The sequence below is a fragment of the Salvia hispanica genome, chromosome 2 (assembly GCF_029641045.1).
Source record: "Salvia hispanica isolate PSC_SH4W2 chromosome 2, Shi_PSC_v1, whole genome shotgun sequence".
NCBI classification, from domain to species: domain Eukaryota; kingdom Viridiplantae; phylum Streptophyta; class Magnoliopsida; order Lamiales; family Lamiaceae; genus Salvia; species Salvia hispanica.
Genome location: NC_142693.1, coordinates 16,528,503 through 16,546,654, shown reverse-complemented (window position 1 = coordinate 16,546,654; position 18,152 = coordinate 16,528,503). Strand labels below are relative to the sequence as shown.

Below are 18,152 nucleotides of genomic sequence, written 5' to 3'. Positions count from 1 at the left end.
AGAAGATGTATCCAATTTAGGTCACAGATGAGTATAGTGGCCCATTGAATTTAGGGGTGGGTCGATACGATATATCGTATCGAAAAAGTTGTATCGTGTTTCGTATCTATGAAAGAATTTCATATCGTTATCGTATCAAAAGTTTCGATATATCGAACTTTCGATATGGATAATATCAATATCGTTATCGTATCGAATAACTGTATATCGAAAAATATAATTTCAAAACTGAAAAATAACACAAATATTAATAAAACTTCAACACAGTAAAATAAATAGTCTTCTTATTAGGGTTTCATATATATATATATAGGATCATGATCAATTGAGATTATTTAGGCTAATTGAGAAATGAGATGCAATATCAGCCACTCATTTTTATTAAATGAGTGGTCCAGATTTTGCCACACAATAAATATTATTAGATTAATTTAATATGAAAGGGTAAAACTGTCTTTTCGCGTTTTAATTTAGGGTTCTTCTTCATCTTTCAGTTTTGATCGACGATTCTGCTGAGATTTGAACAATTGAATCATATCTCTCATTGAATCTATTTTAACGATTTATGATTCAATTGATTTGCAAAATTAGACTCAGACGGTTTCAACGATTGCAGATTTGCGATTCAATTTTCGAAAAATAGACGACCAGTTCGACTGATTTCTGTGTTGATTTTGAAATTTTTCGGTCGATTTTTCCGACTTTGATTCTGTTTTTATGTTCTATTTGTTAATCTCCAGTCGAATTTGTTCCTAATCAATTTTTTCTTTTTTTGATTTTCTCATCTCTAGGTTCGATTTCAGTTCGTAATCAACCGCTAAGTGTTCTTTGATGGATTCTTCATCTTATTCCGAGTCTACGTCGATGAATGGTGGAGGTAGTCTGGTTTGATTTTCGTTAACATGAATTTTTTGTGTTATGTTGGTGATTTATGCTCTGTTGACATGATTTGAAAATCTGTTGACATGATTTATGTTACTTGGTAAATATTCTATGTTGTTGTTATGCTCTCTGTGGACATTCTGTTTGATTAACATTATTTTGTTGTGTTATGTTGGTGATTTATGCTCTGTTGACATGATTTATGTGTACTTGTTAAATATTCTGTTGACATCGTGTTTTTGACATTTTGATCTTGGTAATTTGAAGCATGTTCTGATATTTTGCCTTACATAACTTATAACAATTGTCTAAGAATTTTACAAGAGTGGAGCCACCTCTTTAGATATAACTATAGGGGTAATTTTCTGTTTTAATTGAAGCTACTTGAGAAATCAGCTCATTAATTCTTGACCGAGGAAGTAAACGTTAGTCTAAGTGGATCAAGGTTTTGTTGGATTTTCTTGAATGTAAAAGTCCATATGATATAACCATGATGAGAGTCCTTAATTTGACATAAAAAAAATTGGTTAGTTATTTGTTAAGCAAATGATCACAAGGCCTGATAAGGTTAAGAATCATGGCTGAGTTTGGAATCCATGGATACTTTAGGTGCAGACTGTTTAAACCTTTTTTTCTTAATCAGTTTTGAGCTTTCAAGGGAGAAGTATGGGTTATGAGCTCTTTGTTGACATTCTGTTTCATTAACATTATTTTGTTGTGTTATGTTATTGATTTATGTTCTGTTGACATGACTTGAAAATCTGTTGACATGATTTATGTTTCTTGGTAAATATTCTATGTTGTTGCTATGCTCTTTATTGTTATTCTGTTTCATTAACATTATTTTGTTGTGTTATGTTTTTGATTTATGCTCTATTAACATGACTTGAAAATCTGTTGACATGATTTATGTTCCTTGGCAAATATTCTGTTTTGTTGCCATGCTCTTTGTTCACTTTCTGTTTCATTAACATTATTTTGTTGTGTTATGTTGGTTATTTATGCTCTGTTGACATGATTTATGTGTACTTTTTAATTATTATGTTGACATCGTGTGTTTCAATCGGTGTATTCTAATTAAACTGGACATTTTGATCCTGGTAATTTGAAGATTGTTCTGATATTTTGGCTTACATAACTTATAACAATTGTCTAAGAATTTTACAAGAGTGCAGCCACCTCTTTAGAGATAACTATAGGGGTAATTTACGTAAGTCTTTTGATTTGCGTTGACGTGACTTGAAAATCTGATGACATTATTTATGAATGGTGGAGGTAGTTTGGTTTGATTTTCATTAATTTGTTTTTTTTGTGTTATGTTGGTGATTTATGCTCTGTTAACATGACTTGAAAATTTGTTGACATGATTTATGTTAGTTGGTAAATATTCTATGTTGTTCTGATATTTTGGCTTACATAACTTATAACAATTGTCTAAGAATTTTACTAGAGTGCAACCACCTCTTTATAGATAACTAAAGCTGTTATGTTGTTGATTTATTCTCTGTTGACATGACTTGAAAATCTGTTGACATGATTTATATTCCTTGGTAAATATTCTATGTTGTAGGGTCTGTTATTCCAATTTGCAAGCCTGAGTTGAGGCCTTATGAAGGTAAAAAATTTTCTTCTCTTGAGGAAGGAATTTCATTTTATGAAAATTATGCTCAGGAGTGTTGTTTTGATTGTCGAAGATTTGGAAATAGGTCTAGTGGTGGTGTTATTATTTTTCAGTATATTGTTTGCAATAGACAAGGATTTCATACGGTAGATTCGTTGGATGTTGATGTTAGTGTATCTGAGGATGGTAATGTATCTGATGAGGACGAAGTATCTTCAAAGAAGAGACGTAGACGTGGCACGAAAAGGTGTGGATGTGGAGCGAGAATTAGTTTTAAGTTTTTTTCTGATTTTGGTGATAAGTATTACCTTGTGCGTCAGTTTGTTGAGGAACACAATCATACTATGGTTGACAAAGATCATAAGAGATTTATGAAAGGTAATCGGAGTTTGAATGATGTTCATCACAAGTTTGTTGAAAATTGCACCAAAGCTAACATCGGTCCTACCTCTACTTTTAACTTATTAAAGGAGTTTTTCGGTGGTTATGATGTTGTTGGGTGTACGTTGACTGATGTTAGGAATTGTTCACGTGATATTAAAGAGAACTTAAAAGAAGTGGATGTGCAAATGATCCTAAATCAGATGCAAGAGAAGAAGAGAATTTGTGAAGGGTTTTTTTACAAATATCAATGATCACCTGAAGATAATAAGTTAATTAGTTTGTTCTGGTCTGACGCTGAGTCTCGGAAGCATTACCACATGTTTGGAGATGTTGTAGCATTTGATACAACATATTCAACAAACAGGTACTCCCTCCGTCCCGCTTAAGATGACACGTTTTCCTTTTTAGTTTGTCCCAACTAAGATGACACATTTCCTTTTTTGGTAACTTTCTCTCTCCAATTAATATACTCAACCACTTTTTCTCACTCCTATTAAAATATTCATCTATCTTCATCTCTCTACTTTAATACCTACACCCACCTTTTCTCTCTCCAATTAAACACTTTAACCAATAACTCCTAAAATCCCGTGCCGGCTAAGCAATGTGTCATCTTAGCCGGGACGGAGGGAGTAGTTTATTTATTATATTTAGTAATTGACAGAGATAGTAGTTGACATGGTAGTTGACATAGCATACATTTGTACTTTGCATCATTTCTGATTTAATAGTTGACATAGCATATACCTATAATTGACATTATTGATGTTTTGTGTTGATGTATTTGTTCAATAGGTACCGTATGGTGTTTGGTCCATTTACCGGGAAAGACAATCATGGCTGTCCTATTGCATTTGGAGCTGGTTTCGTATCCGGTGAGAATTGTGATGCATTTTCATGGCTTTTCACTGTATTTGTTGAATGCATGGGTGTTGCTCCAAGAATCATAATCACTGACCAAGATTGGGGAATGAGGCTTGCCATTGAGAAGGTATTACCTGGTACAAGGCATCGTTTGTGTATGTGGCATATTATGAGCAAGTTATTTGAGAAGATACCTAAATCAATTTCTGATAGAGAAAAGTTTAGTAAGGAGTTTAAGTCTTGTGTTTGGTCAGAGTTGTTAGATCCGGATGAGTTTGATATATTATGGACTAGTATTGTTGAAAAATATAGTGTAGAAGATCATAAGTGGTTTAAGGATATGTTTATGATCAGACAGATGTGGATCCCAGCCTTCTTTAGAGATGTTCCTATGGGTTCTTTAATGAGAACAACATCTTTTTCAGAATCTGAAAACAGTTTTTTTAAGAGGTACTCGAAACCGTTGTTCAATTTTGCTGACTTCACTCTTCAGTATAACAATGCCATTGATGCTCAAAGGAATCAAACTGAAAGGCTTGACTATTATGATTCTGTAATCACTCCAAAATATGTCACTGATTTAGCATTTGAGAAGCAATTGGGATCTGTTTACACAGATAGGATGTTTAGAGTGGTACAAGATTTGATTGTTGAGGCTGATAAGAGTTGTCGGATGATTAGCATGTCCACATTGGAGAACATCGAGGTCTTCAAAGTTTCTGATGCTAGAAAGAAGATCTTTACAGTTAGACATCAGATAGAGACTGAGTCATATGAATGTGAGTGTAAACTATTTTTAAGGTGTGGTTATCTATGCAGCCACCTTTTTTTCATCCTCAGAAACAAAGATGTCAACAATATTCCAGAGAAATATGTTGGTAACCGTTGGCTTAAAAGTGAATTACTAAAGGCAGTTCATGGTCTCACAATTGATGAAAGTGCGTCTGACAGAGGTATGCAAACTGTTTTCTATACATATTTCAGTTTAAGTTTTAGCATGTGTTGTTTAAGCCGTTGACATATCTTATATAGACTGTTGACATCTTATATATGCTGTTGACATTTTATATGTGCGCAGGTTCTAACAAAGATGACAAACTACAGATTGCTAACAGGTGTCATGGTCGTTACTTTGGTCTATATCAGCGTGCTTTTAGAAATAAAGATCATTTGATTGCTTTGGATAATTTGCTTGCGGGTATTGGTCCTCAAATCTTTAAAGATGACTGTGCTGGATTGTCTTCTCTTGATAAAAATGATTCAATCATGAACATATATGGTATTGCTGTTCCTGAAGAAATAACTGCCCATGCTCCAGATGTGGTTAGTACAAAAGGAGGTGCAAGTGACAAGAAAAGCAGGATTAAGTCAAGCATAGAGAAAGCAATTGAAAAAGCAAATAAACCTCATAGGCGTTGTGGAAAGTGTCACAAAGTTACTGATCATAATGCTAGAAGTTGTGGCAGAAAGGAGACATGATTGTTTTTTTTTTTAATAGTCAGGGTTTTTTTTTTATTTGTTGACATAGACTACAAATTATTGACATTTTCTCATTTGTTGTTTATATCTGATTTTCATCTCTATTGAAATCTATTTATGATTCTGTTTTTTTCATTTTAAGATTTGTTTTCTGAGTTGTACACCTTTATACAAAGTGTTGACATTTGGTTATAAGTTGTTGACATTTCAATACAAGTTGGACATGCCGTGCTTTCATGCTCCTTCATGTTTTTAATGTGCACATGTCAACCACTTAAAAATTAAGTCAACTATATATATACTGGCCATGTCAACAAGTAATATAATTATGTCAACTATCATGCACATCGTGTCAACGGCACATACCAGTCATGTCAACTACGCTACATATCGTGTCAACTACACGTACAAGTTATGTCAATTATGTTACAAACCATGTTAACTATACGTAGTAGCCATGTCAACAACTAATATAATTATGTCAACTATGGTGAACTTCGTGTCAACGGCATATACTAGTCATGTCAACTATGTTTTAAGCCATATCAACTACACGTACAATCCATGTCAACTATATTAGTTTTACAATTATATCAAATTTTGTGCATATCGTTTCAATGGTACATAAAATTCATGTCAACTACACGTTAGAGCCGTGTCAACTACACATACAAGCATGTCTACTATATTACATAGTATTTTAACTACAAATTGAATCATGTCAACAAAAATTATAAGTCATGTCAACTACGTATAGACCCATTTCAATTACGTTACATACTATGTCAATTACGCACAGAATCATTTTAACAACAATTATAAGTCATGTCAACTATGCACAGAACTGTGTCAACAATAAGTATAAGTCATGTATACACCAATTATAAGTCATGTTAATAACAATTATATCAACTATGGTGCATATATTGTCAACGATATATAAATGTCATGTCAATTACACGTTAAAGCCGTGTCAACTATATTATTTACTATTTTAAGTATCTACAGAATCATGTCAACAACAATTATGAGTCATGTCAATAACAATTATAAGCCATATCAACAATAATAATAAGTCATGTGAATCATAACCAAATTAACAGAAAATATACATTTTAATAAGTTCAAAAGTTAGAAACCACAATAGTAGCTGTTTTGAAATTCATCCCAAAACAAGAAAGTTAACAACATTAAACGTTAAATACATCCCAAATTTTGTTCACTTCTTTCTATTAACAAACCACTTTCTGTATTTGTTGTTCAAACTATTCAATCTGTTCTTGTTTTCTTCCATCCATGCATTTGCTACTTCTAAAATGGGCACTCTCTGGTTGTTGTAACTTGATGCAATCAAGTTGTAGCAATATCATCCACGCAGTACCTGGAGTAACTTTATGCTGCGTGCAGACAAACCAACATTCCATTCACTATCTTTTTTTCCAACATAAGTTTCCATGTGTCTCATTAAATAGACAGCACAGTCCTTTATGTTGGTGTTTGTGGCCCACTTCAAGGAACAAACATCGATGGAAGACTTGTTAATATTTTCCAATATCTCTAACAAGTTCTTCTTTTTGTAGTATGCCTCCAACATATCTTTCTGCAAATATATTAATAAATAAATAAAAGTATACATAAAAAACATTTTAACATTGTGCATAAATTATATCAAAAAAATGTACAGACTGTTTCAATAAGATAAAAAAAAAACATACCAATAAACCAATTTCATGTCCATACTCCTCTAATTCATCCATTCCCTTAACTGCTTTTCTATTGTCTATAATCTCAATCTTACTTTGTTTCAGCCAGAATACTACCAAGTAGTAATGTTGGTTTTCACAGATTGGAAAGAAGACCTATATCACATGGAAGATAAAATTACATTCAAAGAACACATCCTAATATTTTCTCAAAAATTTAATTGTTAGATCTAATTACCAAATCAATGTTTCTCCAATCAAATTCTAGTCTTTTTTGAATCTCATTCTCTATTTCATCGATGAATTTGTTCGTTGCCATCGTAGTATTCCAACTTTCTGGCCGATTTGTAACATTGAAATTCTGCAATTAACATATTCGGTTAAGGAGGACTGTAATTCAAATATTTTATATAAATTTTTACATTACTTACTGTTGGAGTTGTTGTCATGAAAAACCGTGCAGGTGATGTTTTTGGCTTTTGTTTTTCAATGTTGTTCAAATGTGAAGCCCATGAGTCATAACACCTGATTTGATTTCTTCATGGGGCTTCAGTGAGTTGAACAATTCCTTAGTTGCCCAAGTAAAATCATCATCATACACACATGCATTTCTGAAATGAAGTTATTAAAATAACATATGAACAACAATCATAAATCGTGTCAACTGTTTAGAAAACTAATTTTTTTTTTATATTGTGAATATTATTAAAATATACATACTCATCTGTTGTTCCTGTTTCCACTATGTAATAGTAGAGATCTCTTTCATGAACTTCCAGGTATGACAGTATATCAACATCATTTACTTCTGCTGTGTTGAGTTCAGTTTTGTTTCTATCTTCTGGAAGTGCAATCTCAGAAATTGAAGCAATATTCTGTTTTCAGTTGACATAAAATTCATGTCAGCTACAAATTCTTTCTATGTCAACTACGGTTCATATCTTGTCATAAAAGTAATGTCAACTACGGTACATAATATGTCAACTACTCACAGAGGCCATGTCAACTACTCATAGAGGCCATGTCAACTACACGTAGAAGCCATATCAACTACACTTAGAAGCCATGTCACTAATTATTATAACTCATATCAACTACACTATCAAGTCATGTCAACGACACTTCACTCCTTTTATAAAACTAATATACTGTTTAATCTCAGTTTTAGTTACCTCATCAATATTATCTTCTTTATCCAGAGGTTTTTCTCTCTCCGTTTCAATATTTGTGTCATCTTGATTCTCCTTATCTTCCTGTTATTTCAATTGAAACACATTATGTTATGTTAATTATATTTTTTTCTATAATATGCAGAATATCTTTATAGTTTAAGATAGTTATTGTAAATTGTACCTGTTCAAGATCTTTCTGATTTTCTGTCTCACTCCGCTTGTTATCAGATTCATTATTGATGCCACATGTGTTGTCCTCTTTTGATCCTTCTTGTTCTTCTTCTCCTTCACTTTGTTGTTCTTCTTGTCCTTCAGTTTGCTGTTCTTCTTTTCCTTCTTCTTCAGCAGTCTATTGAAAGGGTTATTTATAATTAATATCAAATTAATTACAACTTAGACAAAAGGTATGTAAACAAAATGATGTACTTACTTTGTTATAGCAATCTCTCCATTTGAAACTTGGAAATTTAGTCAAATCTTCAAGCGCTTCCCTTTTCTTTTCGACAATAACTAGTGCTTCACAGATTGTTTTACAGTTGTCAAATGCCTCATCTTTGTCTTGAAGAAATGACTCTGCCAATTTTACACACTTGTCTTCCACAGATTGAACAGAAGTTGTTGGGCTTCCAATTGCAGATCTAGCAATATCACAAACTAATCCAAATAGATGATTAGTTTTGACGTGTGTAGGAACTTCTTCAAGTGTTTTTACTAGATTGGTCTTCCCATAGTTCATGATTTGAATGTATTTCAATACATTCTGCATGATATCTTTTGGAACAACGCTTTTGGAAGACCCAACCTCACTGTCAACTACGTTGGGAATCTGTTGTTGAGGCTCCTGCTCCTGCTCCTGCTCCGGTTCACAGATATATCTTTTGAAGATAAGTCCATTACCAAATATTCCCACATCTATCTCCCGATCTTCCCTAGCCTGGAGATGTGTGCTTGTCCAGCCTTTCATTAATGGGAATGTGCGAGGAATTGAACGTTTGGCTTGTAAAACTCTATCCATGTAGCAGAGCTGCATATAAAATACATATCAATAACAATTATAAGCTATATCAACTACACATATAACCTAATGTAATTATGTTCACTATTAATAATCTTTAATGTGAAACGTAAAACATACCATGAGCAAAGGAAGTGGTCCTGCAAAAGCATTCTTCTTTTTCTTTGACCAATTTTCCTTTGCAAACCTCAGAACAGACAATGTGTACGAACACCAGTTGACATTTCTAATATTATCCAGATCATCAACTATTTCCCCAATCTTAGACTTTATTGTTCCACATGTTGATGGCTCAATCAATGCTGATTCTAATAGTAACAAGAACAATCTTTTGAATCATGGCCCTCCTTCACTATCTTCTAACATAAGCTCTTCCACAGCTTTATGGCTAACATTTCCTCCTTGTTTTATTTCACAATGTGTGGCTATATCTCTCATGAAAGACGCATTACTTTTACAGTTAGCTCTGGAGTAATTTATCCTACCTCTCGGAAATCCATATACCAGCTCCACATCTTCCTCTGTTATACTAACACTCCTCTTATTATTTAGCTTTATCTTGCAGTCTTTGTCATCAAAACATTTTACCAATTCAAATGCCAAATAGCTAGGAATGTAATCGACCTTGAAATGAAAAACATTCCCAAAACCCAAGTCTTTGACATCATTAATCTGTGCCTCATTCAATTTACTTAGTGTTTCAATAAAATATAACGTCTTCCTTTTGACTAGAAGCCTTTTAGAAAAGAAATCACTTTTCTTTTTCTGTTCCTTAGCCTCCCTATACTTATCATTCTGTTTTTTGCTTCTAATCTCAGAAGCAATTAATGGTCTCTTGTCATTTCTTCTTTTACTTCTAATCTCAGATGTAATCAACTCATCCGCATCAATTGATGTACTTCTTTTTCTTTTTGTTGTGTTCTTTTTTTCTGGTTTTAAATCAAGTACAATAAAAATGTCAACAATACAGCAATATAATGTCAACCATATAACTATCTTGACAACCATTCAGATAAGCTCACATTATGTCAATAATTATTGTATAAAATGTCAATATCACTATTTCAACAAAATGTCAACAATACAGTATTATCATTTCAAAATTTATAGCAACTACTATCATACATATGACAATTGCCATCATACCCTGTTGACGTACTTTGTAATCCTTTGACACTTCACATATGAATTCATTTTTGTGTGTACAGAACATATCTATTTTATAGGAACCATATGACTATGTCAACAACAATTCAAACAAGCATACATTATGCTAACATTTATTTTATAAAATGTCAATACTACTATGTCAACAGACATCTTTTAATGTCAATAATCATAAAAATTTAAATACATAATACTTGACCTCAGAAAAAATTCGAACTGTGTTTTTCAAAAGTGAAATTGAAGTCATACTCATCAGATAATTAAATAATGAAACCTAAAAATAAAATCTTTTGAATAATCAAACTGTGTTTTTCAAAAGTGAAATTGAAGTCATACAATTCATAAACGAAAGAAATCTTTAACCTGAATTAGTCGTTTCAGTACTTTTTGTTGATTTGCTTTTGACCTCCATTTCCGGCGTCGTTTTTCCGAGAATGGTCGACGATCCAACTGAATCAGTGTTTCTTTCTCCAGTTGACATTCCTAATCAATTTAGAAACCTAGAAAAGAGATGAAGTCGGGTAGACGAAGGGTTTGAATATGAGAGAGTAGCAGAAATTGTTTTGAGCGGTAATCTAGTATTTGTGATAGAGTAGGTGGTTGAGAAATATTTAATATTATGCTTTTTTGTGACTTGGCGGAATACTTTGTAGAGTAGATTATTTTAAATTAAATATTTTTTCATCCATTTTATTAGAAAAAAAGGCAGTTGACATTGTTAATATTTGAAAAAAAGGCAGTTGACATGACAATTATTTAGTTATTGGCATTACATACAGTTTATTTATATTTTCTTTTTTGTTTTTCACATTTAATTTTCTTTATACTGAAATATATTGTATGACCATAATTCATGAATATGTTCAAAATATTGAGTTATCTGAAAATTTATATGAAGCCTATTGACAAGCTGTTCACATTTGTTGAGTTTTTATATGGAAACTATTAACATGTTTTTTATGATAATAATGCCAGTACATATTTAAAATTAAAAAATGAAGAAAAATAGTTGTACATTTTTTTAGTTAAAACAATTGTTTTTGAGCTGTTGACATAAAATTCAAGTTGTTGACATTAGAAAAAAAGGCAGTTGACATCGTTAATATTTTTGAAAAAGGCAGTTGACATGACAATTATTTAGTTATTGGCATTACATACAGTTTATTTATATTTTCTTTTTTGTTTTTCACATTTAATTTGCTTTATACTGAAATATATTTTATGACCATAATTCATGAATATGTTCAAAATATTGAGTTATCTGAAAATTTATATGAAGCCTATTGACAAGTTGTTCACATTTGTTGAGTTTTTATATGGAAACTATTAACATGTTTTTTATGATAATAATGCCAGTACATATTTAAAATTAAAAAATGAAGAAAATAGTTGTACATTTTTTTAGTTAAAACAATTGTTTTTGAGCTGTTGACATAAAATTCAAGTTGTTGACATTACTACTGAAGTTGCTTTACTGATTTCATAGTTGATATATTATTACATGTTGCGTAGTTCAAATCGATATATAATAATTGTTTTACACATCCATCTGAAAAACATGATACCATCAAATATTCAAACGAGTCTTTATTCAAATCAAAATAAAACAGTTGTTTACTTATTGGTTCTACAGCTGAACCATTCCTTGTACTTGTTCTGTAACGCAAATAATCTTTGCCTGTTTGCATTCATCCAGATGTTAGCATGACATATCATATCCATAGACTTCTTGTTGCTCTCTGATGTAAGCATTGCTTCGCAATATCTTCCTCTGAGTACCTGTACAATCTTCAAGCCTCGTGGAGTAAAGCCAATATCCCAATCCCTTCCCTTCTTGCCAAAGTATGTCTCCATATGTCTCATCGCATAAACACCACTGTCTTCTTTATTGGTGCTTGTGGCCCAATCTAAAGGAATAACCTTGTAAGGAGACTTCTTTATATTTTGTGAAAGATCTGTCATGTTATTCTCTATAAAGTATGCCTCAAACATATCTTTCTGCAAATATATAAACAACTAAATTAAAATTTGCATACAAAGCATTTTAGCAAGATACATAAATTATGTCAACAAAAATCTAAACATAATGTTAGCTATATTTAAAAAAGCATACCAGTATTGCAACATCAAAGCTATACTTTTCCAAGGGATTCTTGTCTCTAGGTGGTTTGGCACTATCAATTATCTCAATTTTGTTCATCCTCATCCAGAATACCACAACATAGTAATATCCACTTTTAAAAACAAGGAAGAATACCTATATTGTATGTCAGATAAAATTAGAGAAAAGAATTTGACAAATCCTGTCAAAAACTATGTAGATGAAACTGTGAGATCTTTGCACAAAAATAAATTTGTTACCAAATCAATCTTTCTCCAATCGAAATCTTCTATTGTTCCAATCTCCTGTTGAATTCATGACACAAAGTTGTTCTGGGATTGTAATGGATCCCAATGAGGCTGCCGATTTGTTATATTCAAATACTGCATTTAACATTTTTTTGTTAGTGAAATTTGTCATCCAAATAGTTTACACAGAAATTTAGATTACTCACGCATAGGGATGTTGTCAGAAACAGGCGCAGAGGTGACGATTTTGCCCTTTCTCTTTCCTTGTAGTTCAGGTGCGCTGCCCATACATCAATTACACCTGTACTGATTTCTGAATGGGGTTTCAGAGATGAAAACACTCCTTTGCTTGCCCAAACAAAGCCATTAGTGTAGACACATAAATCACTGAAATGAAAGCGTGCAGACAATATTTAAATATCATTCATAAATTATGTCAACTGCATCTAAATATAAAAGGATTGTAGAGATTATTCAAACAATTAAATTATGCATACTCATTTTTTCCTTCAGTTTCTACTATGTAATAGTACATATCTCTTTCGTCTGGGTTCAGGGTTGTTTCCATATGCACGGCTCGTATTTCAAATGGTGAGCGTAGCACTGGACTAGGACGCATTTCAGCACGAGTCCGTTTCTCTATAGCTTCAGCCAGTGGAATCTCAGAGATCGGAACAGGGTTCAGATGCTGTTGTCAGTGAATTTAATGTTAGTTGCAATTACAAATCATGTCAACTATATTACACTAACTGTTTCAATAACTAATATTATTATGTCAACTACACTACATATAATGTCAACTGCACTACATATCATGTCAATAACCGTGTCAATTACATTTTAACAACTATTACAAGCAATGTAAACAATAATTCATTCATTTTTTTACCTTGTAAACAATCATTCTTCTTTCCGTGTTTTCAGGAGTTTTTTCTTTTTTCTCATGCATCTTCTCTTTCCCTTTGTGTTCTTGTATTTGTATGTTGGATTCAGGAGGAGTGTCATCCAATGTTTCAATACCCTCTCTCATCATATACTCAACAATTGAGCATGCAGCTGCATCCTCCCTGTCTTCCTGAAACTCCATGCTATATCATGTCAATTATATTTTTATCTATGTCAACTATGATATCCACAATGTTAATAACTAATATAAAATCATATAAAAATATTCAAGAGTTTAATATAATCATTATAAACTGTACCTGTTCATTTATGATATCAACAATAACATTTGTTGCCTTGATTGCTTCTTCATTGTTGCTGATTTCAAAGTCAGTACATGCTTTTGATAATAGATGCAAGGCATTTTGTGTTCTTAAGTCTATATCAGCTTCATCTTCTGCTTGAATTTCAAACTCACTTTTCCTGTTCTCAAATCCTATAATTGATGCTTCAATATTGACATGTGCAGGAGATTCATTTGTTGGTGATGTCCTATCAGCTTCATCTTCTGCTTGAATTTCCAACTCACTACTCCTGTTTTCAAATTCTATAAGTGATGATTGATTATTGACTTGTCCAGAAGATTCAGTTGTTGGTGATGCCCTATCAGCTTCAACTTCTTCTTGCATTTCCAACTCAGATTCCATAATTGATACTTGAGTATTGACATGTCCAGCATATTCATTAGTTGGTGATGCCCTATCAGCTTGAACTTGTACTTGAATTTCCATCTCACTTCCTCTGTTCTCAGATCCTAAAACTGATGCTTGATTGTTGACATGCTCTGAAGCATTGGCTTCTTGTTGTTGTAGAGATGGGGATGCTGTGTGTGGAGATCCTAGTACGGCTGTCAAGATAGGAGAGTTTGATTCATTATCACCATCACACATCATGTTCTCCTTGCTTTGTTCATCTTCTTCAACAGTTTGCCTGACCTCTTCAGGATTATCAACTGGTGATGTAGGTAAATTTTCTCTATTTCTTTCTTCTACAGCCTGTTCAAAAATTAGTTCAACAATGTATCAACAAAATGATGTATTAATCTAAATATAGGTTGATTATGTGCTTACTTTATCGAAGAAATCTCCCAATCTGAAAGTTGGAAATTCATTCAAATCTTCAAGTGTTCCGTTTTCTTTTTCAGCATTCCGTATTGAGGCAAACACCGCTTTCCAGTTATCAACATCAACATTGTCGTCTATATTAAATGACTGGGACAAATGCAGGAAAGTGTCACTCACAGATACAACCGGAGATTTTTGGCTTCCAATTGCGCTTCTAGCAATGTCACAAACAAACCCAAATAAATCATTATTCTTGATCTGTGAAGAAGCTTCTTTGAGGACTCTAACAAGATTGGTCCTGCCATCATTTATCTGATTGATGTATTTTAAAACATTTTTCACCATATCTGATGGGAGTATGTTCTGAGAAGAAGACCCCACTCCACTGTCATCTACATCAACACTTTGTTCTACATTCTCTTGCTGCTGCTCTTCATTTCGAATGTATCTCTTCTTTACATTTCCTAAACCAAAAACTCCTGCACTAATCTCTCTATCTTCTCTAGCCTGAAGATGCTCACTTTTCCATCCTTTCATTAATGGAAATGTCCGAGGAACAGGACGCTTGTCTTGTATAACTCTGTCTAAGTAGCAGAGCTGCATATGTTAAAAAATGCATGTCAATTACTATTGTGTCGTGTCAACTCAATACACAAGCCACTTAAAATAACTAATACAGCTTATTTCAACTATAGTACGAGCTATATCAACTACACACACAACCTAATGTAATAATGTTAATAATCAACAATGTAAAACATACCATAAGGAAGGGAAGTGGTCCAGCAAATGCATTCTTCTCTGTGATTGACCAATTTTGTTTTGCAAATTTGAGAACAGATATTACATACGAACACCAATTTACATTTCTCACGTTATCCAGATCATCAACTATCTCTCCAATCTTAGATTTTACCATTCCACATGTTGATTGCTCAATCAATGTTGATTCTAGCAATAACAAAAACATTGTTTTAAACTGCCTTCCTCCTTTAAGATCATTCAACATAACCTTTAAAACATCGTTATGGTTCACACTTTCTTTTTTCGTACCACATTTCTTTGCTATCTTCCTCATGAAATCTGCATTACTTTTACACTTATCTCTAGAATAAGTAATGTCTCCTCTTGGGAATCCATATACAAGCTCCACATCCTCTTCAGTGATATGAATTTTTTTACCATTATTAAGCTTTATCTTGCACTTATTCTCTTCAAAAATTTTTAATAATACTAATGCTAATCTGCTAGGAATGTAATCAATCTTGAAATGTAGGACACTCTCGAAACCCAACTCCTTCACAGAATTAATCTGTTCCTCATTCAGTCTGCTTATTGCATCAACAAAATACATCGGCTTCCTTTTCACTAGAAGTCTTTGAGATAGATTTTCAGCAATAACAATCTGTTTTCCATCCTCTACACTTTTCTTTTGCTTTTTGTTAACAATAATTAACTCATTCTGAGATACTGAGGTACTCCTTTTTTGCTTGGATGTTCTTCTGTTTTCTGGTTTAAAATCAAACATAATAAATCTATATCAATTATACAAAGTATCATGACAATAACAAGTGTACTCTGTTGACATCAAGTGTGTGTATATTACTAAAATTATTTCATTAGATATACCAAGCACAATTAACAGAATTTCAGGCATTAAGTATGCTCTGTCATTAAAAGGTATTTTCTATATATAGTTAGAACAATTATATTATTACTATTATGTCAACAGTTAAAGTTGACATAATCTGTTGATTATCTTATAAAGTTTATGGCAAGTATACTCTGTTTATATAAATATTACTATGTCAACTATTATTTAAACAAGTTTAGAATATGTCAATAGCTATTGGCATACTTCTATAACCATACATATGTTTTCTACAGCCATCCTAACAGCCATTGAAACAAGCATACTCTATGTCTATAGTTGTTGACATACTACTACAGCCATACATTTGTATGTTTTCTACAGTCGCTCTAACAAGCATACAATATGTCAATATTTATTCAAACAAGCATATACTACTGTCAACAGTATATTATTATAGTTACGTCAATAGCTAGTATATAGAATGTCAATAATCTTAAAAATTTAAACAAATCCTTAACTGGAAGGTGAAGCTTCTTCTATTCCTTTTTTTACAGCAGCATTTTTCGTTGCCATCTTTTCCGATACTACAATCGCAAATCAACAAAAAAATTCAGTAAGTATCGAATTCATAAAAAACGAAATCAAGATGTTTATTAAAATACCAAAATCAAAGCAATATACTTAAAATTTGAATCAATTTCTTAACCTGAAGAATTGGCTTCATGCAACGCCGATTTTGACTTCTGTTCCTTAGCTTCAATTGATTTTTCAACCGATTCTTTCTGATTTTCCTCTTCATTCGTCATTTATAGCAGCGAGATTTTGAATATCAGCGAGATTTTGCAGAATTTGAAGGGATTCGAATTGTATGAAGATGAGCGAGATTTGAGATTTTTGAAGAGAGATTTTAGAGAAATTTCAGAAGCTGGTTTGAAAACAATTTGGATATTTCACGCTTTTTTTAATTATGAAATTACAATTTTACCCCCTTGTTGACATAATGTTGTATTTGTTGACATTTTGTTTAGCTTGTGGATTAGTGGCCCATATTGCATCTCATTTCTCAATTTAGCTAAATAATCTCAACCTAACAAGACCCTATATATATATATATATTTTCTAAATATATGAATGAATTAAATGGATATATATATATATAGGATTGTGATCAATTGAGATTTTTTATGCTAATTGAGAAATGAGATGCAATATCAGCCACTCATTTTTATTAAATGAGTGGTCCAGATTTTGCCACATAAAAAATAATTTTAGATTAATTTATTATGAAAGGGTAGAATAGTAATTCCATGTTTTAGTTAGGAAAGGGGTTTAGATTCATCCTCTTCTCAATTACACGAAGATCTCCATCTCACGAACCTTAGCTTCAGTTTTTGAATTTGTGTTGAATTGAGCAGATCCGCGAGCTGAAATCGAAGCTCGGAGAAGGCGAAACTGGAGATCAAGATCGGCGCGGCGGAGGCGGACGATCAGGATCTGGACGGCGGCAGGGAAAACTGAGCTTCAATTTTTGATTTGTGTTGAATTGAGCATATCTGCGAGCTGAAATCGAAGCTCGGAGAAGACGATGCAGAGAAGGCGAAACTGGAGATAGAGATCGGCGCGGCGAAGGCGGAGGATCATGATGTGGACGGTGGCGGGAAGAGGAGGAGGCGAGGTGGCCGAATTCTGGCGACAAATCCAGCTCCGCCGGATCCAATCCGAAGGAAATCCTCGAAATACAATCAAAGGAAAATCCTCGACGCCTCCAGACAAGCCCCCTCTCTCGCGCGCGCGGTTTAACGCCGCCGCTGTTCACCGCGCTTCGCCGCTCCTGCTGTACGAAGCTCCGAACAGCTTCGCTTCTCACGCCGTCGCTTCGCCGGAAGCTTAATTGTTGATTCGAGTATGGATTT

At 32.9% G+C, this 18,152-nt stretch overlaps 1 protein-coding gene across 1 annotated transcript; it reads right to left on the bottom strand.

Annotated features, from left to right (window-relative positions):
- Positions 1 to 11,901: 11,901 nt before the first annotated feature.
- LOC148931654 (uncharacterized) lies at positions 11,902 to 12,493 on the bottom strand. Its single transcript, XM_089064018.1, has 2 exons — positions 12,401 to 12,493; positions 11,902 to 12,285 (listed from the first exon to the last, which is right to left on the bottom strand). The coding sequence occupies exons 1-2, from the start codon at positions 12,491 to 12,493 to the stop codon at positions 11,902 to 11,904; spliced, it is 477 nt and encodes a 158-aa protein (XP_088920144.1).
- Between the last annotated feature and the right edge of the window lie 5,659 nt (positions 12,494 to 18,152).